Source organism: Rhynchophorus ferrugineus, unplaced genomic scaffold (genome assembly GCF_030347505.1).
Source record: "Rhynchophorus ferrugineus isolate W39M unplaced genomic scaffold, kcgeb_rfMv2 rfM4, whole genome shotgun sequence".
In the NCBI taxonomy this organism is placed as follows: domain Eukaryota; kingdom Metazoa; phylum Arthropoda; class Insecta; order Coleoptera; family Curculionidae; genus Rhynchophorus; species Rhynchophorus ferrugineus.
Window position 1 is genome coordinate 17943247 of NW_027472583.1, and position 24915 is coordinate 17968161.

Here is a 24915-nt window from a genome sequence, read left to right on the forward strand (position 1 = left end):
TATATCTACAATTTTTAGATACATCTTGCAAATGAATCTATTATTCAGAGCAATCCAATTTTTGCCTATAAACGATATATTACCAATGTAAATAATACTTTATTAGATTGAATTTATTTGGCTTATAGTTGGAAATTGGCTTTGGATTCAAGTAAAAAATATGTAAATATTGAATGGCAACAAAGGATCATTTTCCGAATGGTGAATATTATCTACAGAATGTAATTGATATCAGAATATAATTGTCTGTCTTATATTATAATTTTCTATGTTATATTAATAACTATGTTTCTCATTAGGTGTTTTATTTGAATGAATAAGACACCTGTAGGCATTAATAAATAAGAATAATTAATAACATATTGCGGACAAACTAAATTGCTTTTTTTCGTCTAATTTTTCTACTCTAGTCATTTATAAGTGTAAGTTACTTTTTTTCAATGTTACATATTAATTGCTTTAATTTTTCAGTAATTCACTTCCTAATTATATATTTTTTAAACATTAATAAATAATTATTAAAAAAGGATAGAAAAAATATTGTTGGTTCTATTTTCAATTTTATTTAAAAAATATAATTATAATATAAAAAACAATTAAATTAAATTTTCCAGTAATTCTAATGCAGTCTTAAAAATATAAGGTATTTTGAAAATGTATTACACTACCTCTGTATACACTCAGTATAGTGTACAATCAAATGAAGAAAATAACGGTTGAAAAAGAAACCAGTTTACGAAATTACTAAGTAATAAATATATTAAGAGGAGATAATAATGTAAAATCCCAATCCACAGTAGTACATCTAATCTCACAACATAGTTAAAATAAAAAATCGAGATATATACTTTGAGATAGTTAATGCAATAATTAATAAAAACAATAGAAATTATGATATGAGCTCTCAACAGATAAAACCAACTAATCAAATAGAAAAATGAGAATATGAAGACAGAATCTCTAACTATAAGGAGAATGACAAAATGAAGATTGAAATAGGTATGATAAAAAAGACGAGAAATACTATGAGACAAAAGAATAGATCAATCCGTTTAGCACACATAGAATTAGAATAGAAATATTTTTAAAAACTAGAAAAATTCGAAAGAACTTAAATAGGAAATCAGAAAATATCTAAGCACAGAAACTGCTGGCCTCAGAAATTTGCTAAAACTCGATATAACCAAGAAATTGACCATTAATGATGATGGAGATGGAAATCGAGAAAAATAAAGAACGAATAAAAAAGGGAAATTAAGAAGGAGGAAAGATGAAAAAAAGATGAAGAAGCAAAGGAAGATCTGAACTGAGAGTAAAAAATAAAGAAAATAAAACGTGGTTGCAGAGTAAACTATATATAAAAAACGATATAAGGCATATATAACAGAAATTTGTTAAAGATATTCTCGTGTATTAATCCCGTACACGCTTCCATGTATGTACAACAGAATAGTAGTAATAGTATGCAAGTACAACAGAGTAGTAGTAATAAATTAATTTGTTAATTAAGATTGTACTAAGCATATCGAGTGTACGATGATTGAGATGCAACTTGATGGAAGAGAAATTAGCAAGAACAAAAAATAACTTAAAAATCGAATAAATCACAGGGACAAACAATAGATGATTGTTGACTGTATATTTAGTAGGATTAAAGAATATAATTAATTGAAGTAAACTTACGCATATACTCCTTATGCTTCTCATTCATTTTCTTTAATTGCAATCTTATATATAAACCTTTAAAGAAAGCTTGAATCTTGATAGCGGCCCTTTCCATAGTTTTTGCGTAAATAATTTGATCATCCCTTTCAAAAGCGCTGGGGCACAGATGTGGGGCGTCGTCGAGATAGGGGCTGACATAATCGAACGTTTTTAACTGAAGCAGCAAAAGCTTAACGCATTCCACTCCGTTCGACGTGTTGGAGTTGTCAGTTATAGTTTCGAAAAGGCTGGTCAGAAATGCGTTGTGCATTAGTATTAAATCTTTTTTGTTGAGGTAGGTGGTGGGTTTGTAGACACGATAGAAGTTTCGGAGAGCGTTTGGGTAGTCAGGTAAACCGAAAGCTTGGATCAGCTTACCTATAAATAGTAACATTTAGCAATAAGCCTATAAGGGTAAATATTTCAGTAATATTCAATGATTTCAGTATTCTCGGTACTATTTATAATGAAAACTGCGAGATCTCTAAAATAATAATTAGTTGCAAAACGTAATAAAAGTAGGCAAAATAATCGATTTTTTTAATGCATTTTATTTTAAATGAATAGATTGTTCGGAAGAACTGCGTTTTTTCTACTTTTTTTTCCTTGATAAATGCCAACGAAAGTAAAAAGTGATTGTAAAAAGCTATTTTTCCGATTGATTTCTATGAAAAAGTCGACCAAACTAAACCTTTTTGTTCTGCGTCGTTGAATTTGTTCTTCGAATTGAATTTGTATTGCGCACAGATTATCGCATCTTATATGGTTTGAGTGAGAAAGAAATATGTAGAATTTATCTTAAGATTCGAACTAGAAAGGCCTGAAGCTCTTACGGATGTCAGACTCTAACGAAGATAATTTAAAAAGTAGGATTTCAATTTTGATTATAGTATTGCCTCTTTTTCATTCGAATTATCATAGAGAAGTAAAAACTCCCGTAGCTTGACCGATTCGGTTTATTACTTACAGCGTTAGATAATTCCTTTATTACTACCCCTAACTACTTGAACTCATACATATATTTTATCTGGTTGGATGGATAAGACAAAAGTTTAATATAAAGAGGCAAATATTTAAGTAATATTCAATTATTTAAATATTCTCAGTATAATTTATAATGAGATCTTCAAAATAATAATTAATCGTAAAGTATGATGAGAATAGCCAAAATATTAGATTAAAATTCTTAAAGCATTTCATGGTAACAGTATAGAATGTTTTGCATTTTTTCTACTTTTTTTCGTTTTGTTGTTAGTTTGTTATTTTTTAAATTTTTAGTGAGTTTATTGTTTATCTTTGGAAGTCGGTTCAACTTTTTGTTAACAATATTTTATGATTTATGTTTTTTTAGAGGTGTTTAATGCATGCAAACCATTTAATCTACGTCGTTGAATTTGTTCTTCAATTGTGCACAGATTATCGCATCTTATATGATCTGGGTGATAAAGAAATATGTAGAATTTGTTTTAAGCATCGAATTAGAAAGACCTCAAGCTTACGGATGCCAGACTGTAACAAAGATAAATTAAGGAGCCGGATTTCAGTTTTGATTATAGTTTTTCTTCTCTTTCATACGCACTACTAGACTAGCGAAAGCTTCTGTAGCTTGACCGATTCGGTTTAGTACTTACAGAGTTAGATAATTTCTGTATTATTGCTCCTAACTATTTGAATTCCTACATATATTTTATCGGGCTGGATTCGTTTACGCTGTAGTTAATCGAAAATTAATTGATTTAAAACAAAAAATTGAAAAGAAAAACCGAAGCTGTATTATTTAGTGTTAATTAAACAAGAAAACTATGAAATAGAGAAACCAGGCACATTAATAAATATTTAACTAGCAAAATTAAATATAAATGATTATATAGTCATTTAGTACTTTCGATGTGCCTATTAGTTGCTGAAGGAATTCATCACTAGTACCATACATTGATGTGACATGATTATGATCGGATAATGTAGCTTCAAATAAACGCGAAAGGGAAGAAATACTCGGAAGAGAAAGGTGAGAAATACATTAGCTGTACATACTTTTTTACTAAACTTTGTTCTACTGTATTTTAGATTGTTTAAAATATAATATAGTAATATAATTAATCTTTTATAAGAGATACCTTTAACAAGAGAATTCAATAATGTTCTTAGATGTTACTCAATCTATATGTCCCTTGTTCTGATATTTTATCAGAAATATATGAAAGGGCAATATAATAGTTAACAGTAAATAATATTTTAAATAATAGAAGTTTAGATTATCGTTATAGTTATGAAGCGATCTTGAGGCATGTCGAATTTTACATTGTGGAATAACTGTCTACAAAATACGAAGAAATATAATCCCAGATGTTGAACACAGGCGGGGTGCCAGCAGCGCCAACTAGAACCCGATAACGAATAGCTGACGACAACCCCGAGACGTTTATCTGGGATATTATTGAAGGGTATTGCGATTCATTCAGTGCTCAATCCTCGTTTGGTTTAGACGTGCCACCATCGACTGCCCAAGCCTCGTCTTCAGGTAACACCGCTGCCATCCATTTTATCTAATTGTATAGATAACGGTCACATAATCTAAACACCACTGTTTCATTTCGTTTTACCTCCATTCACCGAGCCACATCATTTACCCTAAAGTTAAATTGCTGTTTTCACACAATTTTACAATTTCCGTCACATATTCTTTTGACTTTCAGTAATCCAATAATTGATCTATGATCAAATTCTGGGCTTTGTTATCTCCATATCGTTAACTTGCACATTTTTTTTTTTTTTTTATAATTATATACATTGTTACTAGTCGTTGCCGACTAACCTACAATTTGTCCTTATAATAGCTTAAATCTAGGTATATATCTAATAGGACTCATCAGTCCTACATAGTCTCTAACATAATAATAATTGTTTTAACACTTTGAGTTTTTTCTAATGCACCTCACTGCACTACACTACAACACACTACACAAGTTCAAATGGTTTGGTCCTTTTGAGTCTGCGTCCGGTTTTGGTGTTGTCCAAGAGTTGTAATACTTCGAAATTAACATGAGAGTGAAGTCTCTCCTCATGTCTCTTTGCAATTCTTTTAATTTCTTGATTGACAGTCGGTATCTGAAGATCTCGATGTAAATAAATGGTCCGGTAATATCTGGGTGCACCTACGATGCTTCTTAGGACTTTGTTCTGGAAAACTTGTATTAGATTTATGTTGCTTTTTGCGGAACATCCCCATAATTGTATTCCGTATGTCCATATAGGTTTTAATATTTGTTTATATAGAAGTAATTTATTATGTATAGTTAATTGAGATTTTCTTCCAATTAGCCAATACATTTTTCTATATTTTAACTCAAGTTCCTTTCTTTTCTTTTTGACATGTTCCTTCCACCGTAGTTTTGCATCAAGTGTCATTCCGAGATACTTAGCATTATTGCTGTATGGTATGACAGTGTGGTTTATGGTCAATGGTGTAAGCGCGGCCTGTTTATAGGTGAATTGAACATGCACAGATTTGTTTTGGTTAATTTGTATTTTCCAGATTTGGGTCCATTTATTTATAGCGTCAGTAGCCTGTTGTAGGTTTCGGGTTGCTTCTTCGCTATTGTTTCCGACAGCAAGAATAGCAGTATCATCAGCAAATGTAGCCATTGTAATGTTTTCGATTTGTGGTATATCACATGTATAAAGTAGGTACAGAATTGGCCCCAGTACACTTCCTTGTGGTACACCTGCTTTAGCTTCTTTTATTGTAGAGTAAGCTTCCTCTTGTTTCACTCTAAACATTCTGGCTGTGATGTAAGATTTTAATAGTTCGGTGTGTTGCTTCGGTAATATTTTCTGTAGCTTATGGACGAGGCCTTTGTGCCATACCTTGTCGAAAGCTTGTGCTACATCTAAGAATACAGCTGAGCATACTTTATTATCTTCATAGGCTTTTTCAATAACATCTGTTATTCTATGCACTTGATCAATCGTTGAATGTTTGGTAATAAACCCAAACTGGTGTGTTGGTATTAGGTTTTTTCTCTCTATAATTGGTTTTAATCTTTTCAAGAGGAGCTTTTCAAATACCTTAGCTATCATCGGTAACAGTGAGATAGGTCGATAAGCTTTTATATCATTTGGTGATTTTCCAGGTTTTGGAACCATTATTATTTCAGCCATTTTCCAAACGTCTGGGACATATTTCAGTCGAAATGCTGCATTGATTAAGTTAGTGAGCTTTATAATACCCTTTCTTGGCAGATTGTGCAGCAATTGCCCTGTTATTAAATCATAGCCTGGTGATTTATTTGGCTTGATGTTAGTTTTAATAACGTTGGTGACTTCTTTCGGAGTTGTTAATTGAATTGTCGAATTTTCGCCGTCTATGTCCGGTAAAGTATGTTCAATTTCACTTTCGTTTGGTTTGAAAGTTTTCTCTAAATGGTCAGCGAATGCTTCTGCTTTCTCCAGGTTGCTGCGTGCCCAACTTCCATGCATGTTTCTTATCGGAGGACTATGTAGACAGGATCGTTTTAGGTATTTAGTGGCTTTCCAGAGCGAGTAGTCTGTGTTCTTGTCATCTGTTAAATTTCGTAGATAGTTATTTATGGAATTGTTTTTAATTTCCAAAATTTCCCTCTTCAACCTTTGTGTTATGTTGTTTAAGATATTCTTATTTTCAGGTGTTCTATTTTGCTGCCATTTTTTCCGTAGTTTTCGTTTTTCAGCTACCATTTCCTTGATTTCTTTCGGGTAATTTATTCCTTTGGTTGAAGTTTTAATTTCTGGAGTGTTATTCCAAGCAGCCTGTTGGATGTCTGCAACGAATTTTTCGGTTTCATAATTTAATTGGTCTTCTGTCTTAAGGGGAACATTTAGTTGAATTCGATTGTTTATTTCTTCAACAAATCCTTCCCAGTCTGTCCTCTTGTTGGTTAATGTTGGATTTTGTTGTTTTCTTATAATGTTTTCACTCAGCGTCAAAATCACAGGTGTGTGATCTGAACTTAAGTCAAAATTTTCTTCAACTTCCATGTAGTTAGTGGTTATGTTTCTGGCTATAAAGAAGTCTAACAGGTCTGGAGTTTTCTCTGGATCGGTAGGCCAATAAGTTGGTTTTCCTGTCGACATGTAACTGCACCCTAGCTCAGCAGCTGCTTTATGTAATTCATTACCTTTAGTTGTCGTCATTCTAGATCCCCATCTTGTATTTTTAGCATTGAAATCACCACCGATTATAAATTTTTCTCCTAGGTTGTTTAGAACATTCAAGTAATTTTCTTTTTTTTGGTTGTATCTTGGAGGGCTATATATGGAAGCTAATGTAACCCTGTATTTGCTAGATATAACAGTTACTGCCGTTACCTGATTTTCTGCTAAACTGAGTCCGGGTTCTTGATGATGGCATATATTATTTTTTATTATTATTGCACTTCCTCCTCTTGCTGTGTTAGCTGGATGAATGGTGTGGTAAAAGTAATATCCTCTAAATTTAATAAAGGATTCCTTTGTCAAATGGGTTTCAGATATTAAGCAAATATCTATTTTTTGCAATTCTAGGAATACTTGTAGGTCAGCGTGATGTTTCTGAATCCCATTAGCATTCCAAATTGCGATGCGGATGTCTTTACTTGCCATTTTTAGTTCTTGAGGCCACCGCCCTATTGTTTTCGAGTTTAAGTAATCTTTCAGAAAACGATTCAATAATCTTTTCCTGGTTGTCCAGCTTTGCTATAAGTTTCAATAGCAGTTCGTTGGTTGTAACGTCTTCTTTTTTTGTTTCTTTTTGAGCGGTTTGGTTTATGCTTTGAGCATAGGTCATTTCATCGTTGATTTCGTTGTACATTTTTGGTTGTTTATTTTGAGTCACTGTTTTTTGCTCTTTAGCCTGACTGATTTTATTTCTTCTCTCTTGGAATGTTTTCGCAACTACGCATCCTCTGTAGCTTGCTGGATGCGCTTCATTGCAATTCGCACATTTCGCTTTTGTTCCTTTGGGTTTTTTGCATTCTCCCGTGATGTGTTTTCCTGAGCATTTTACACACCTTGGTTCCCTTTTACAGAATTTTTGTGTGTGTCCATGTAATTGGCATCTCTTGCACTGTGGCACAAGATTTGCCTTTCTAAGAGGTTCTATTTTTACTTCGACTCCTAGAATTTGTTTAATTTCATAAATTGCTTTTATGTCCGTGTTATGTTGGAATGATAACATAAACAGTGGTAAAGGCTTCTTCTGGACAACTATTTCTCCATTGTTATTTTTATTTCGTTCTTTTTTCAGGATATTTGTGACGTCAGTACATTTAAGTCCATTTTTTATTAACTCTTCCACTATTTTAGTAGTTTTAGCTGTCGGTGGAAGCCCTCTTGCCATTACTTTAATGTCTCTGGTTTGCTTATCTTCATACGAGTGCCATTGTAATTTTAGGAATTCCAAGCACTCAGCAATTTTCGTAAAAGTTTTACGACATTCGGCGTTTAATTTGATTTGTCCATTGTTTAATGTTGTTGCTCTAAATAGTATATTATTTGTTTTCATTGTTTCATATAGCAAGTCAAAGTCTGTGACATTACTTACTATAATTGGAGGTGGTCTCGGCACTTTTATTTCTTTATTCAATTCTTGTGCTTTAATGGTTTTTGGTTGTTGTGGTGAAGCTTCAGGTGTGTAGTTTGCTTTTCGTTTCTTATTTCTTTTAACTGTTATCCAGCCTACTTCTTTTTGCAATTCTTCCTCGTCTGTTTCATAGTTTACAGGCAATTTGTTTTCAGTGCACTGGTTCACTACGGGAATGCTAGTTGGATTGTATGTGTTTTGGTTTTTTATTAGGAGTTGTAGTGCATCTAATTGTTTTTGCATATTTGTTAGTGCAATTTCCAGATTCCGTCGGGCTGTTTTTTCGTTAATATACGCATTATAGAGAGCTTGCTCATTTTGCGTTCTCTTATGGTTTTCTTGACAAAAGATTTGATTCTGTTGTGCCAGATAAGCTTCACCTGACGTTGAGGATTGTGTTTCCATCTCATTTAGTCTCTGGTTCTCTCTATTAATCATTTTTATTTAATGAATAGTTTAATTCACGTTTTTACAAAAATTTCAGTACCGGTATTTGTTTCAGAACCGTTATAACGCCGCATTTGTGGTACAGATGATGCACCTCCGACCCTTAACAGCCCCCAAAATTTTACCTTTGTTACTTTATTGCAGTGACCATCGTTTTAAACACATTTTCACTAAACATTTAACGCGCAGTTTTAACACTGTTATTGTCGTCACGGTTTTTACTTATTTTTTAAAATCGCATTTGTGGCACAGGTAGTACACTTTCAAATTTATTACACTGACCGTCGCTCCAAACACGTCTTTACTCTACGAAGGTCGAACGACCAACTTGCACATAACCATGAGAAAAGAATGGAAAACCATAAGTTGAAGAAATAGTATTAATTCACCGGCAACCTCCTCAATTGATTTATTCCAAGCCAGGTTAAATTATTCCATATATCCAGCAGCTTAATAAAGAAAATTCCAGAGCGATACATTCCATACATACGTGTTACGATTACATTAGCATAACTACATCTAATTTCAGGCAATACAATGACGTGTATAAAACCATTAACCTTATAAGATATCATTACAAGAATCTTATCTTACCGAAACAACTGGATAGTTCGAAGCATTTGTTAGTCAAGAGCTGCGATTCGATCGCACAGCCAGAATAAAATTCCTCCAAACAACCCACGGTCATAGGCGTATCCGAGAATATCTGGAGAACGTACGAACAATGTGATGAAATCCATAATCTGAAATATTTATAAGAGTAAATGTTAAAAAAAACAGATAATGTAGAAATGTTAATTTTATTATACATATGAATTATATCTTCCAATAAAATTTATCACTTAAAAATAATAAAAGTTATAAGTATGAGGTACCGATAACATATGAAAAAACTTATTATTACTATTATTACTTACATACTACAATTAAAACAAGATAATTCATTAATTGAAATATGTGAACAAAAAGGTTATATTTGAGCAAGATTCCATTAAAATTAAAAAAATAAAGCCTTTAACTTCCGTGAACATAATTGAAGAAGCTAATTGGCATTTTTGTCATAAACAGGATTATTGTATTAAAAATCCCTAAATTACAATTGCTCTTACTCGAATTGGTTAGATCGATTATTTCAAAATATCACAAAGAAACTATAGTGAAATTTGTAATAGAGTAAGTGAATTTATATCATGACCAGAGGAATGAAATAAGAATATATAAAGATATAAGTAAAGTTCTATTGATTTTATTCAAGAGATTGACTCTTGGATTTTTTAGTAACTGGACCTACAGCTTAACGTGGGCTCCGAACCACGGCCCTAGACAATAAGCCTAGCGACTAGCGAGTGACAAACTATAGAAATCATCCCAGAAGACATCCGGTCTTACCCAGCCTGGTTACTGGCATGACTGGGATCATTTTCCTTGTCGGATTTTACACTCTTGCCTAGAACATTCACAAATATTAAACAATCACAAACATAATTTTTAGGACTATGCCGCAGCAGAATTCCAACCGGTGACTATTGCAATATTAGGAGGATCGTCCTGTCGCATATATAATTGTGAATTGGCATTTTGGATTTTCTTCTAATGGGCCAACATAACTGTTTATATTTTATTTTGTGTTCGGCTACTCTCTTTTTGACATGGTCCTTCCATTTTAATTTGACATGTACCTAAATATTTAACACTATTCACATATGGTACTGTAACACCATTCAATTTCAAACCCAGTGGGTGGTTTAGTTTCTTGTTGGTAAAATTGTTTGGTCCAGTTTATCAGTTTGTCGCTAGTTGCCTGTAGTCTCCTTATGCAAGGAACATTTAACAAGAAAATGTGATGGATAAACATCTTTAAAGGTAAATTAATAACTGGTTTGGAACCTTATTATCCTAAATAATGAATCATTAACCAATAATTTATATAAGGTTTGGCATGAAGACTCTGTTCATAAACTACAGAAAATGCTACCAAAACAACACACCGAACTATTAAAATCGTACATTACAACCAGAATGTTTAGAGTTAAACAAGAAGAAGCTTACTCTACAATAAAAGAAACTAAAGCAGGTGTACCATAAGGAAGTGCACTGGGACCAATGCTTCATCTACTCTACACTTGTGATATACCACAATTGGAGAATATTACGATGGCTACATTTACTGATTATACTGCGATTATAGCTGTCGGATACAACATAGTGAAAAAGCCTCACGAAAATTACCACAGGCAAGTGGCAATATAAATAATTAGACACAAGCTTGGAAAATAGGAAATAATGAAAGTAAATCTGTACATGTGTAGTTCACCGTGCCATGAAGTTACCGTACAAGCACCAATAACATTAAATAATACTATCTTTTCATATAGCAACAACGCTAAATATCTTGGTGCAAAGCTTCGCTGGAAGGAACATATAAAGAAGAAAAGAAAAGAACTGGAATTGATATATAGGAAAATGTTCTGACTCATTGGAAGAAAATCACAATTATCAGTACATAATAAATTGCTATTATATAAGCAAATACTGAAACCTATATGGACATACGGAGTTCAATTATGTTCTGCAACGAGTATCATAAATAAAATACACATTTCCAGAACATAGTCCTGAGAGCTATTTTGGGCGCACCAAAATACTATTGGACAGATTACCTACATCGAGACCTTCAGATACCCATAGTCAGTCAAGAAATCAAAATAATTGCAACGGGCATGACTCCATTCTCATGAAAATATTAGAATATTTCAGCTTTTGGATACCTCTAGAAGAGGACACAGACTCAAAAGAATCAAACCATCTGATCTTGTGCAGTATTGTGTAGTGAGGTGCATATATTAAAAAATACAGCAGTGAAATGTATAAACATTATTTCGCCAGAGACTGAGTTAGGGCCGATGGGTCCTCCTAGTTATATACCTAGATTTAAGTTATCATAAAGACAAATTGTAGGTTAGACGGAAATAACTAGTAACAATCTATTAATTAAATAATAAAAAGTCAGTAATTTATAAATACATTTTAATTTATATTAAAAACTTTACCCTAATATTTTTTTATTCTTGATTTTTAAAATGAATTATAATTTAGGTAGCAGTTTCGATCCAATACCAAACGAGGTAATAAAAATATATTAGCCATTAAATCCTGGCGCAGCAACTGCCGAACGTTGACCATAATCTTTTTTCATGGATTATTCTATACCCATCGCATATAACAAATACCGGTCGGCATCTTTTACTGTGTATACGTATCTCCGGATATCACCCCAAGTTGCCCCAATTCCAAATCGTTTCCGTTCACCTTAATTCCCAGGAAAAGGCGCAGTTCGGTGATTCCGGATAAAATAACAAGAGAAAAGAGAGCAAAAGCGAAATCAGGCAAACGCGGAATGACTTACTCTCTTTAAGAATTCATTGACTTACAAGAGTATCTTAGTCTATAAATTTGATAAAATCGATTTATTTTTTCACATTTTCAAAAATTAATCCACCCTTAACACACCCTTAAGGGGATATTTCAAAATTTAATAGAATAGAACAGAATATTTTTTGAGATAGAGCTGTTATTCTCGAAACTACTTATTTCGAGACGGTTGACATGATATCTCAGATTCTTCTGAACCGACTTACTTGAAATTTGGTGTGATTACATAGAGTAATAGAGAGAATACTGAGTAAGGGTCTCTATAGAAAAGTTTCGTCACCTCCAATATCTAGATGGGGTTATAATCGCCAGTTCAAGTATTTTGATTAGTCAGCTAGCAACTCCATTATAGACACCTGTAAGGGAGACATTTTGCAGCAAAGACATGTGACAGCCCTGGCGTCACGTTTCATTGACCAATGAAATTTGAATAAAAAATTATTTGATTTCTGAAAAAAAACACGTATTTTTTCATCGTTTGCTATTTTTAATGTAATCAACATATTTTTTAAAGACTGTCGAATACTTTTTCAAAGGAGATCGTTGCTGAATTTCTTTACAATCTGCGCCTACGAGTATACAACACTTCCTAGATCGATGATGCTTTATACTTATTATAATACCGACTTATATTACACTAATGAACTAATGTGTAATGTGTAAGTGACATTAAGGTGGGTACTAACCAAAAGAGCGAAAAAGAGTAAACAAAAGCAAACATTCGTTCTTCTTCTGGGATGTTTGCTTGTGCTCGCTCGCCTTGCGTCCAAACCAATGGGAATACGTTCGAATTCGCAATTAATCCGTATTTTACAACGAGCAAATGAAACAAACAGTTAAATAAAATTAACAAAATAAGTACGGCTGATCAAGATGGTGATTTTCACTGTGCAAGTGCGGCATTTATCGTAATTCACGATTTATTTAAGCGCGAAAAACGAAAGAAAAAAAAAGGAGCAGATATATATGTAGTGGGACTAGATTATTGAAGGAGTTAGCAGCGGAAGAAGATTCTGACATATTTAACAATTTCTCTAGAATATCGACAGAAGACTTCAGATATTTATTGCAACTTAATACATTCGAAAAAACGACAAACATTATTTACATTTTACATTTTCAATTTTTTGAAAAATAGTATAAATATTAATTATTTTATTTTATATGTGCTTCCCAATATAATGATTCTTTTGACAAACTTACCTAAATGCCGATCTTCCAGGTTTTAGTTCCAATATTATACTTTTGCTACCAACAGTTTGTATATTGGCGATTGCTCGTCCGAAAGAATTTGACTTCCAATTATATTGTTCCATAAGGAAGTTGACATATTTTAAATTAAAAGACTGAACGGATGCTGTATCGCATAATTTTGATTGACTCTGGTCTTTAGAAATATCTTCCCTGGTTTTCTTCAAGAGGATATTGACACAGACATCGAGATCATTAATGTCATTGTGTTCACTATGGAGACTGAGTTCATCTAGAAAATATTTTGTTTTGCAATTTGAAAATATGTTTCACATTAACGAATTTTATACATCATTCTGGATCATAGGACAAATAATGATCTCCCTAGTGTGCAGAAAAAAATATTGATATTTTTGGCCGATATATCGATATTATTTTTAATCGATGTTATTTTATTTTTTAATTTAATATTTTTTAATTTTGAGGTGAATATTTCACTATTTTTATTTTTTCTTAAAAATATCGATATATTTTTCGTAACATATAGATATTTGTTATACTTGTCGCAAAAAGTATATCGAAATTTTTTTCTGTGACCAATATCCCTAATCCACACACTTGCTACACTGAGCATTTAATATCGTGAGACATTCTGCTTCCCTTGGATGGGGAATATTTTAAATATTTTAAGATATCATTAGGCATTTTTAATGTTTAATACACAGATGTGTTCAGTTCAATAAATTAAGAAGGTGGTTTAAAATGAACTTATACAAATTTGGTTTGATATTCATAAAATACTAATTCTGATGATAGAATTATATGAAGCAGACATGTCACCCAGCAAATATGACCATCATTTCTATTCAATTGTCTAAGTAATCTAGCTTTTACTGATTTGTCAATATATTCGTCTACAATATTTTAATGAGCAAGTATACACCTAATATACATATAGGTTATTGTATTATTTAATTTAAGTATTCATACAAATACAAAATAAATATTTCTGCACAAAATATATATTTCTAATTGCATGCAAAAAAACAAGTGGATATGATATTATTTAATATCATTTTTTCTCAATAATCAATACAACGAAATGTTCCCATAGATATCGTTAAATAATTTTTTATAAATTATTGTTATAAGTAAAGTACATATTTTAAAATGAATTCCTAAAATAAGTATATGCGATCGACGGAACTTCGTCCTGGGAAACAAAAGAAGAAATTCGACAAATGAAATACTCAAAAGCTCATCCGAAAACGGACGGCCTATATACAAAGGATTGGTGCGGCTTAAATCCATAACTATACATAAATATCTTAATCCCGTGTGCCCAATAATCTGCATCTATTACAATCAGCCAGGTGCCAAAAAGGAACTCTTTTACAAATACTTACTACTTAGATGCTTCTATGATTTTATATCAATTCTTGAAAATATCAATGTATACCACTGTTTAAAACCAAATTGTTAGATACGATAGTTTTAATTTTTCTCTGCAAAATAATATCATATAAATTATTTTCATTTAGTATTATAGAGTTATTCGGTGCATACAGAGGCTATTCTAGCTATTATTGATTTAGAGAAACTTATGGGGATGCTATCGTATCCCAATTCTTAGTTTTGGTTTAGTTAATTCAAAAGTGGTGATTGGCAAAGAACGGTTTGGAGGACCAAAAAAAGTACGAAGACAATAATTTGCATGAGTTATTGCAAAAAAAATTCGATTTAGGCTCTCAAACTTTCAGTTTAGCGGACGATTGACCAATTGTTTCCAGAGGTTAATATATGATTCGAAAGATATAAGAGAGAAGGAAAATGGCTACCACACAAAATTACTGAAAATGTCCTTTCGAACATTGCTTGTTTTTGAGGCAAAAATTGAAGAATTGACATATTGTGATTGGCGTCTACATTGACGCATAAACGCAATATTCATGGCCATGAAGTTATTGGTGTCGATATGGTTGGTTCAACCAGATGTAGTGTATTACCAGCTTCTAAAACCGATTAGAAATATTACTGCTGATAGCTACCAATGTGAATTGATCAGATTGGACAACTTATTTCTGTAAAAAAGACCACTAATAGAGAGCAACAGACACAAAGCCGCCCATTGTCATTATTCATCGATCGATGTTCTATTTATCATTCTATTCATCTAATTCTGATGAAATGCGGAAATTGGTTGATGGTGGAGCCGTTGTAGAAAATAGTGTTAATATGGGTAACATTTGTAGAAAAAAATTATAAATATTTTTGTTATAATAAAATTTTTGGTAAACTAATTGTTATTTCAATAATAATATAAGAAGATCAGAATGGAACTAATGTGTACCGGTCCTGTGAATGGATTATATTACAACATTCGAGATCGAAATAATTTGAAAATCAACGGCGAAGAGGCAATGTGCCAGTAATATTCGACAAAATCTCGTAAAATTGAAACTCATTTTGGGAAATAAACTACTTTGACGTTAAAAAAAATGAAAAACTGAAGCTTAGAAGTCTTGCCTCACGCGTCATACCCTTCTGATTACTACTCTGTGCTGATCGATGTAAAATAACCGAGCGAAATACGTTACTTCACTTATAGTATAAAAAAATATTTCCATACGTTTTTAGCATCAAAAAATGAGACGTTCTTTTGGGATTGAATGCCGAAAATGTTATAGCTTTCATATTTTATCCATTTCCATATATAAACCCTATTTGCATAACGTTTGCATACATCCAATATCCAACATACTAAATTTATAAGTAAAAAAGATTACTTTAGAATGAAAATATTTAAAATTTCATACGTCCATATATGATCAGTACATTTTTATATTAATGCCATGCAATCGTATTTTAATATATGTTTTAAATACAAATAATATTCTTACCATTTTGTATCTCTAATAACGCAACATTCCCCACTTGACTGTAGTTGATAACAATAAACTTTGCGTCAATAGAATCGCTGAACAAGTAAATTGGTTCGTTTCTTGACTGGTGCAATTCAATAGGGTTGGTTATTTGTTTGAAAGCGTCCGTCTTATGCAAGAAATTAATGTCGGAAATCTTGGCTTTGCTCTTGAAAATTCTTGGCTGGAAATAGATGGTAATATTTTCCAAAGTATCTTGGAGTTCGCTGAAATTTATCCAAAATGAAGGATCGGGCTCCAAAATGTTTTTAGTTCCTTTTAACTTGGACGATTTTTTGGAAGATTTCGAACTCACTTCCGATTTCTTATCTAAAAATTATACTTGACATTTTTAAACTATAGAACGTTATATTATTACATGGAAATATACTGTACCGGTATTATCTAACTCGGTGGATTCGTTCGCATCGTCGCCAATACTCGCTTTTTGTATCAGAGTTTGAAACGGACTGACTATATTCAATGACTTTATGTTCATTTTCTTAATATCGGGGGGCAGTATTCCTTGTTCCGTCGCCCATTCTTCATATCGAAATGTTTTCCAAAATTCTAAATCTAAATCATAAAAATGAGTGCTAATTATGTAAAATCACGCTCAAATTACCAAACAACAAATGTTCAGAACAAAGCGCGCTTTGGATTTATGAATACGTTTGAACAAAAATAGGGAATATTGTGTGATTAAAAAGTTAACTCAAAATCAAGCAACAGGACTGGACAGGAGAACAGTAAACTATAGCAAATAAAACATTATTTACGTTTACGTATTAAACAAAAGGTTACGTCAAAATATAAATATTGTTTCAGTTTATTTCAACAAATAATGGTCTGTGTAGGAACAAATCAGCGTTTAGATCTAAAACGATCAAAGTTATCTACAGTTGCATCTCAAAAACATATAAACACCATGTATTGTATAAAACGTTAAATATCATATTTGCACATTTATTTTATCATTATTTTCACATGATGAATAATATTCTATACTGGAGTTTTTTTTTTACAAAAATTATGTATTTTTTCTAAATGTACATCATTGAATCATTTCCCATATTATATAAAGAAGGAAGCTTTGTAAGGTCTTAAATAAATTGTTTCCTTTGTTTCTACTTATACTGTTATGGGTGCAATATAACAAAGTTATAATGTCCGCACATGTTTCTCATAGTGATATGAACGTAAGTGTTAAATCAATCAAAAGAATCAAGTCAATAATCTAATTTCAAGAATATGTTAGTTTTAAATGCATCAATCCTAATTAATCCTGATTAGTTTGATTTGGGACAATAGAAATTGGTTATTGTAATTTTGTAGTGACCAAGAAAAGACAATAGGACAAACTATCCAAGTTGAAAAAACATACATGTTTAAAATATTTGCTACTGGAATTGGAAGGTTCGAGCTTTTCTGAAACATTGTTTTCAGTTCAATCTCTTCAAATTTTTTATTTTTCAAAGACCCTTTTTTATAATCAACATTATATGTGATATTGTATAATGACATGTATTATATTATTAGTGATATTTTTAAGTGTGTATTTGCATATTGTTACTGACAGAGAATTCTGTGAGCTTTAATTATATATTGTTTTTGATAAAGCTTTACACAATTCGGAAAAAAATAGGCGTTGAAACTAGACGCATATTAACTTGATTAAGGTATACAAAGTTGAGATCCTGACGAATACTAATTTTGGGACTAAGATTTATAGTTTGGGCGTACAGGGGTAATTTGGTATCAGTTACTTAATGAAGAATTACCGGTTACATAGACGGAGCTAAAATATATTGCCTCTAGAGACTGCAACTTTCTGCAACTCCCTTATTGAAAAAGCTTACATTAAATACTGTTTACGTTCATATAACTTAACAACCAACTACGGTCCGAATGAATTTATGTAAAATTGAGTCACTGGTGTTGATTTGTTAATTCTCCTTGGCATTTTTCAACTAACATAAACGTCGTGCATTGTTTTGGTGGAAGATAAAGCAGATTTGAAGCAGAACTGAATCTCGCATTGATAGTCTTACATATATTGTATATTATTGGCCTATAAATTAGTTTCAAAGGTTTTTTTTATATAAAGGTTTATTGGGAAAAATTCCACCTTTCATTTAACTAACGGATTTCCTCTTGAAAAAAAAACATGTATGTTTTGAAGATATCCGTGAATCAACCTCTTTTTAGTACCATCATTCATAAGAAGTGAAGCGCCAGATGTGTGAACAAGTAGTAATCAGAAGGAAAAAGGTTTGTATAACATTTTAATGTTTCCAAATAGATTTTCAGTGCTTTTTCAATATGGGGTCGAGCGTTCAAATCCTCGTCTTCTAAGTTTTTTGGCTGTCCGGGATGCCCTTTGTCTTCGGAAGCAAATTAGCAACTTTTAAAACATCGAAACCAGCATTCACATATTGAAATCAATGGAGCATGGCTGCCTCTTATTCAAATTGGAGTAAAAATGTAAAACTTCCCGCCAATGCCATTTATTCTATACTAATCTAGGCATTTTCGTTGCACTGAAAACAACTTTTGTTCACAATTCGATGAAATGACACGTACTGAAAAGTCAAGCTTGTCAGCAAGGCTTCGATATAATGTTGGATACAAAAGCCACCCGATAGGATTTAATACACAATAAGGCCAACTGTTGTAAATCCACTAAAATTAATTTGTACGTCTGATAGTTGTCTATTGCTCATTCTCTAATTCTATTGCAATAAATATTAATAGTTAACAAACATGAAACATTTCAAAAAAAAAAAGAAAAACACAGGTATTAAAGTTTCTTCAAATATTACACCACTGTATATTTTCTATAGTTGTAGAATACAAAAAAACAAGTATTTACATTTTTTATTTCGGCAAATTGTCACTAAGATAATGTATTTTATTTATTAGAGACTAAACAGGATTATATTGTTCAGAAATATCATAAACTACCCAAATAAACATCTGATTAAATGGCTTATTCTGTTCACTATAACAACTTTGTTATCAAAACAATATAATTAACTGATGAACCGAATCAGATTTTCCTGATTCTCCTAAAGATAATATTCTAACTCATTTGGTAAATATGTTTACCATGGGGTTGATACGCGAAAGATTAATCTCATGAAATGTAAGAAAACAACATTCATCTTAGAAATTAATCGACGTCGGATATTAAATGAATCATAATTTGTCATGGCGTCTTATTAGCATTGTAGGCGTTCTATTGTGCTGGATGCTGCCTAAAATGTAATATTGGCTCGGATTCATGCTCGATCGCCTGTTAAATAGGTTTTGTAATTTTTTTGTAATCAGATAAATTTTAAAGATCCTACTTTAAATTGTCTAAATTTAAATAATCAAAATGTTTCTTTTTTGCACAAAATTTTGAAACAGCTTATACCAGGAAAATTTTGACAACGAATTATGCAAGACGAATAGTTAGACTTTTAGACAAATACACAACTATGCAGTTCCAAGCTGAGATGTTAGAAAACGAAAGAAACCGCGTGTTTTTTTGCCATTCTAAGTTAAGCCTCTAGACCTCAAAAAGGCCTTTAACAAATTGTGATATCAGTAAAACTGATACATTTATTCTTTTGGAGGACTGGTCAACATCAAGCAAAGTCAGTCAATTTTATTTTCTTATTAAGATATATTAAATTTGACTTGGTCCTCGGTGGTTATGGTTACAAATTCACCGGGACTTAACACCTACATGGTCGAATTCTGGAAGCTAAGTTTTGACATTAACACAGATAACAATAATTTTGTGTTAAAATAGCTCACTATTTAAATCATTTTATCGCCCGCAAAGGTCTTCTTTCCAACACTAGAAATGGCATAAAAATCCACATGAAACTACAAAAGCTACGTTTCTTTTTAACTAAGGTGATCAAATCAGTTTAAGCAACATATTAGAAAGTGTTGTATTGCAACTATTATCTAGGCATCATTCTATGCTAATTTTAAACGGCCGTACAGTACCACCTTGTTTGATATTAAAGGTTTTCTTATTAATTAAATCTTAGATATGTTACAATAGATATACCTAGGTATGGTACAATCTTAATTTACAAATTAATATATTACTACTGTTCTGTTACACTTGCATTAGCAAGCAATGTGAGTAACATAGAGGATTAATATAATACATCAGTATTTCCAAATATATTTCTCAAATTTATATAAAATAAAATTACGGAAGATAAAGTTAAGAATATACACTAAATAAGTTCGTGTGGTTCTTTCGCTTCAAGCTTTTATTTTCTTCTGCGTGTTGACCACTAGATGTATTGCTTCTACGTTGGTGTAATTTAATAAATTTATTTCATGTTCTAATGCGATATTTTGAGTTACTTCTTAAATTCCTTTGATTTCAAGGTTATCGTACAGCTCTTAGATGGTTAGGAGGGATAAGTATTGGTGAATAATCGTAGAACTTTGTTTTCGGTGCGTTGAATTATTAGTTGGTTTGATATGTTAGTACAACCCCATATTTGCATACCATAAATCCAATTTGGCTTTATGGTTGACTGATAACTCAATCTCTTTGATTTTAAGTCAAGTTGACTCAAATACGCTCTACTTTTTGTCTAACATGACATTTCCAATTTAACTTCCATCGATATTTATATCGATGTATTTACCTGATTCTGCTTGAGGAATCGGGCATCCATCAATTGATATAATTAGGTTTTCATCATTTCGCCGCAACGAAAAATTAACATGAATAGATTTGGAACTATTAAGTTGTATATTCCAATCTCAAGCCCCTTTGTAGATATTGCTGACCGCTACTTGTACTTTTCTACAGCCTTAAACAGAAATAACTACATCTTTTACCATCATAACTGTGTCGCCGGCAACTGTTCGTCATTCTCTTGATTTAAACCAATTTAACCAATTTCATTTTACATTACAGCCAGGATGCAATATGCCAAAATATGACATTAGATTTTAACTTTATTACCTGGTCTAGGCGGTGGTTGTACCAGAGGGATATCACGAACCAGTCCTATAACAACATCATGAGATACTCTCTCGGCTTGCTCTACCATTGTAGATAGGCTAAAGTACGAAATATAACGGTAATATCAATATGAAGCTTTTATATTTAATACTTACTGAAAATTTTTACAGGAAGCAATTACAAAATAATCGCCATCTTGCATATTCTCAATGCCACTGGGAATTACCATTTTTTTCTTTTTACCTGCTTTTGAGTCTGCTTTCTTTGAACCCTTATTCTTCTTTGCTGTGACATCTTTTTTATCACCATCCCATTCAAAATAATGAACATATGCTTGCAAAATCTCCCATATTTCATTCGAAGTTATATCTAAAAACAGATATTCATGAAATTAGTACTTTTTATAGGTACCTGGATTAATAACCCTTCGTTCGTATTTTTATTGGTACCCATCCGGTAAGGCATTGTATGATGTCGAAGTCGTTCAGTTCATTCGAAGAGTTCCAACTGAGACTGGCTATTTTCAGCAAAGCCTTTGAAAGAATAAGTGACCAAATCTCTACTGCTTCTTTCCTAGATGGGCTGCTACCTTTTGATTTTGTTGTTTTTGGAGACTTAACGGGTTCTACCTGTTCGCTGTCCTGTTTAGCCGCGTGTAAGGATGGTAACAATATATCTCCCATTTTGTCAATAGGTATCATATCGTCAACGTAAATTTTTCGCCATGTACCCATCCAAAATAAGCGTACCGCATACTTTCCTGAAATGTTTTCATGACATTTTATAACTAAGACGTGTTCTTTCATATTATGTTAATATTTATGATTTATTTAAAAATATTATCTCTTAGCGAAGTGAAATATCGTAAAAGAAAGGGGGGATGAAGGTTTTACAATACTTAGTTCAAAACGATATTATAGTGTATCCAAAATAACAGCGAACTCACGTCATCATGAAGAATAATATATTTCCTATCGAAATTTCTGAATTCGTTTTAATATCAGAAAATATATTCCTTCTCATTTTATTCCAAGTAAAAATATGCTCAATGCTGTCTGGTGCATCCGACTATGTAACCGAGTCAACCTATAAAATACCTCTAGTTGTCAAAAATTATTCAATTCAAAGTCAGAAACAGATTACTTCTTTAATCAATACCTTCGAACGGGACGAGATAATTGGGATCCATTCTTACCAGTAAAATGCGTTAGATTGATCGTTACATAAGTCGCTTAAGAGATTTTATTGGAAATATTTTTATTGAATCGCAGATCCACCAAATATTAATATAGATACTCTGACTAAAATCTCTCAAAAAACAAAAATAGTATAATTGTGAATTGACTAAAAAGACAAATACTTTAATATTGGTTCTATTCGAAATTAAATTTATGAAATAGTTTTTTCAATTTATGCATATTTTAATACAATTATTTCAGATATGACATAATGTAGCCTACTCTTAGCCCGAAAATTACCCCCAGAAAACTTAGGGATATGCAGCACCTTGATGGAAGTAAGTCAACCTTTCATACAGTGTTAGGAAACATAGGATCCCAATATCCAGACACTGCATTTTAAAGAACACATTTTTTAACAGCATATAATAAAATTAAGGAAATTTTTTTTCAATTTGTGTAGACGATTTCAGTTTGTGTGACATAAGTATTTCATATTTTCAGGAAAAAGGTAAAAGTTAGAAAAACATTTGATTAGGTTTTTTAATTATAATATTTTTCAATAGTTCATTGCAGATATGTTGTTCTTCATGCTAGAGACAGGAATCCAACAAAAAGGTCTTAACAACAAAAACATAAACTTATTTTCTAAGATACCATAAATATACATGAAATGTTTAATTGCGTGTTTAACGTAATTCTATATATAATAACGATATAGTCTTCATATCAATGCATATTCAACAAAATCGAATTGTTATGGGATGTGGCAAAGAATTACTATAAAAGATATGCAGGTCGAGAAAGATAAACAAGCAAGAACTGTTTCAATACGTTGAAAGGAGTGTCTATAATAACACCCTTCGATTCGGATGAACTTCATCAGACGCACGGTAGAAGAAATTGACAAATGGTGGAATTATGAATTAGTGTTATAGTTGAAATCAGCAGTTTAGTTACTGACGTGAATAGTCAGAAAATGACAGTGACTGAATGAAACATTCTGCATGTTTTGCACATATGGTAAATGCATTAGGGATAATTCAGTGATTAGCTTTAATTTCATTAAAAAATATGTACACAGGTATTAACAAAGGGTAAATACAATATCAGAATGACTTGACAAGGAAACAGAGCAAAGGGGGAAACAAGAACTAAACATAAAAAGTTAAATATGCTCTGTAATAAAAATAAAACAGATTACTTGGATCTACAATTGTTAATTACGTGAATTAGGCCTCCAAGGGTAACTAACCTACAAACTATTGTGGCTGTTTAATTAACTTTAGTTTAAGTCGTTCGATAATATATGTATTAGATTTTTTTAAATTGTTTTATTCGCATGAAATGTTGTTATATATCAAAGTCAGAATGAACTAAAGTCAAAGTTAAATCCGGCAATATTGCAGCGTCCTGACGACATAAAATTAGATAACATGTGTTCACTGTTTTATTGGACAAGCTTATATTAGTATTAGTAATTCGTTAGTGATCCAGAAATTTCGGAATTTAGAAATTGTATCATGCGAATTTCTGCAAAATGTAAATTATAGGCATAAAATAAATAGAAGTTTAAATTGTCCTGGGAAAATTGTCCTGTTTTGTAATGTTACTCTTCATATGTCACTATAATGGCCTTTTCGAAATGTTAGACCGGCGAAGCTATGGTATGATTCTTATGAATGACGCATTTGATTACACGTTTTGCAGGTTTAACCTCAGAAGTTTTATGATTTTGTGACTGCATTATAATCAATGCTAGTTGATGCATCCCCGATCTAGGAAGTGTTCTGGTTTCGGATATGTGGAAACTAAGGATTAGAAATATCGTTAGAAATATAGTTTTCAATGGATGAAATGTTCTAATAATATTTCAAAAATATTATTACCAGGTTCATAATCCAAAATTATCTGAATCTAGTGCGGGTATGTGATCCAGCATTACATAAAAGAATCTCTAGCATAAAACATTTACAGAAGTCCGTACTGCTAAAAAGTCCAAGTTATGGAAACACATAGTATTGACAAGATAAGCATTCGAAAGAGGCTTATTTTAATCTTGATTCTAACATATAACAAATTGCAAATATATTCCAGAAATGTACATTAAATAATGAAGAATGCAAAGAAGTACTAACATCTGAATTAGCCAATTATAGCGCTATCAATAGTGACATTAGATTAGTCAAGGCCAAGATAGTGGAAATACGACATCTTGGCAAACACCGAGTTGGATATTTTGGACAACTCAACGCGCAGCTAATGGAAACTTCGCAAGATACCTGTAAAAGTTTATTACTATTAATTTATGATAAAATCCGTTAGAATAAAATAGTTTTCAATTTGTTTTGCTTACATTACAAGCACACACACTGTATATACACTATATATATATATATATATATATATATATATATATATATATATATATACACTGTATTTAATGGAAACACTTTT

The 24915-nt window shown here is 31.8% G+C and overlaps 1 protein-coding gene across 1 annotated transcript in view; it reads right to left on the reverse strand.

Annotated features, from left to right (window-relative positions):
• Window positions 1-1651: 1651 nt before the first annotated feature.
• Window positions 1652-24915, reverse strand: part of LOC143195685 (uncharacterized) — a 52576-nt gene continuing 29312 nt past the window's right edge. Inside the window, exons 4-11 of the mRNA XM_076403081.1 lie at window positions 21705-22040; window positions 21436-21649; window positions 21281-21378; window positions 16690-16869; window positions 16273-16623; window positions 13385-13664; window positions 9344-9492; window positions 1652-2082 (exon numbers count right to left, since the gene is read on the reverse strand). Of these exons, the coding sequence (XP_076259196.1) occupies window positions 1652-2082; window positions 9344-9492; window positions 13385-13664; window positions 16273-16623; window positions 16690-16869; window positions 21281-21378; window positions 21436-21649; window positions 21705-22040 (2039 nt within the window). The remainder of the gene's footprint in view (window positions 2083-9343; window positions 9493-13384; window positions 13665-16272; window positions 16624-16689; window positions 16870-21280; window positions 21379-21435; window positions 21650-21704; window positions 22041-24915) is intronic.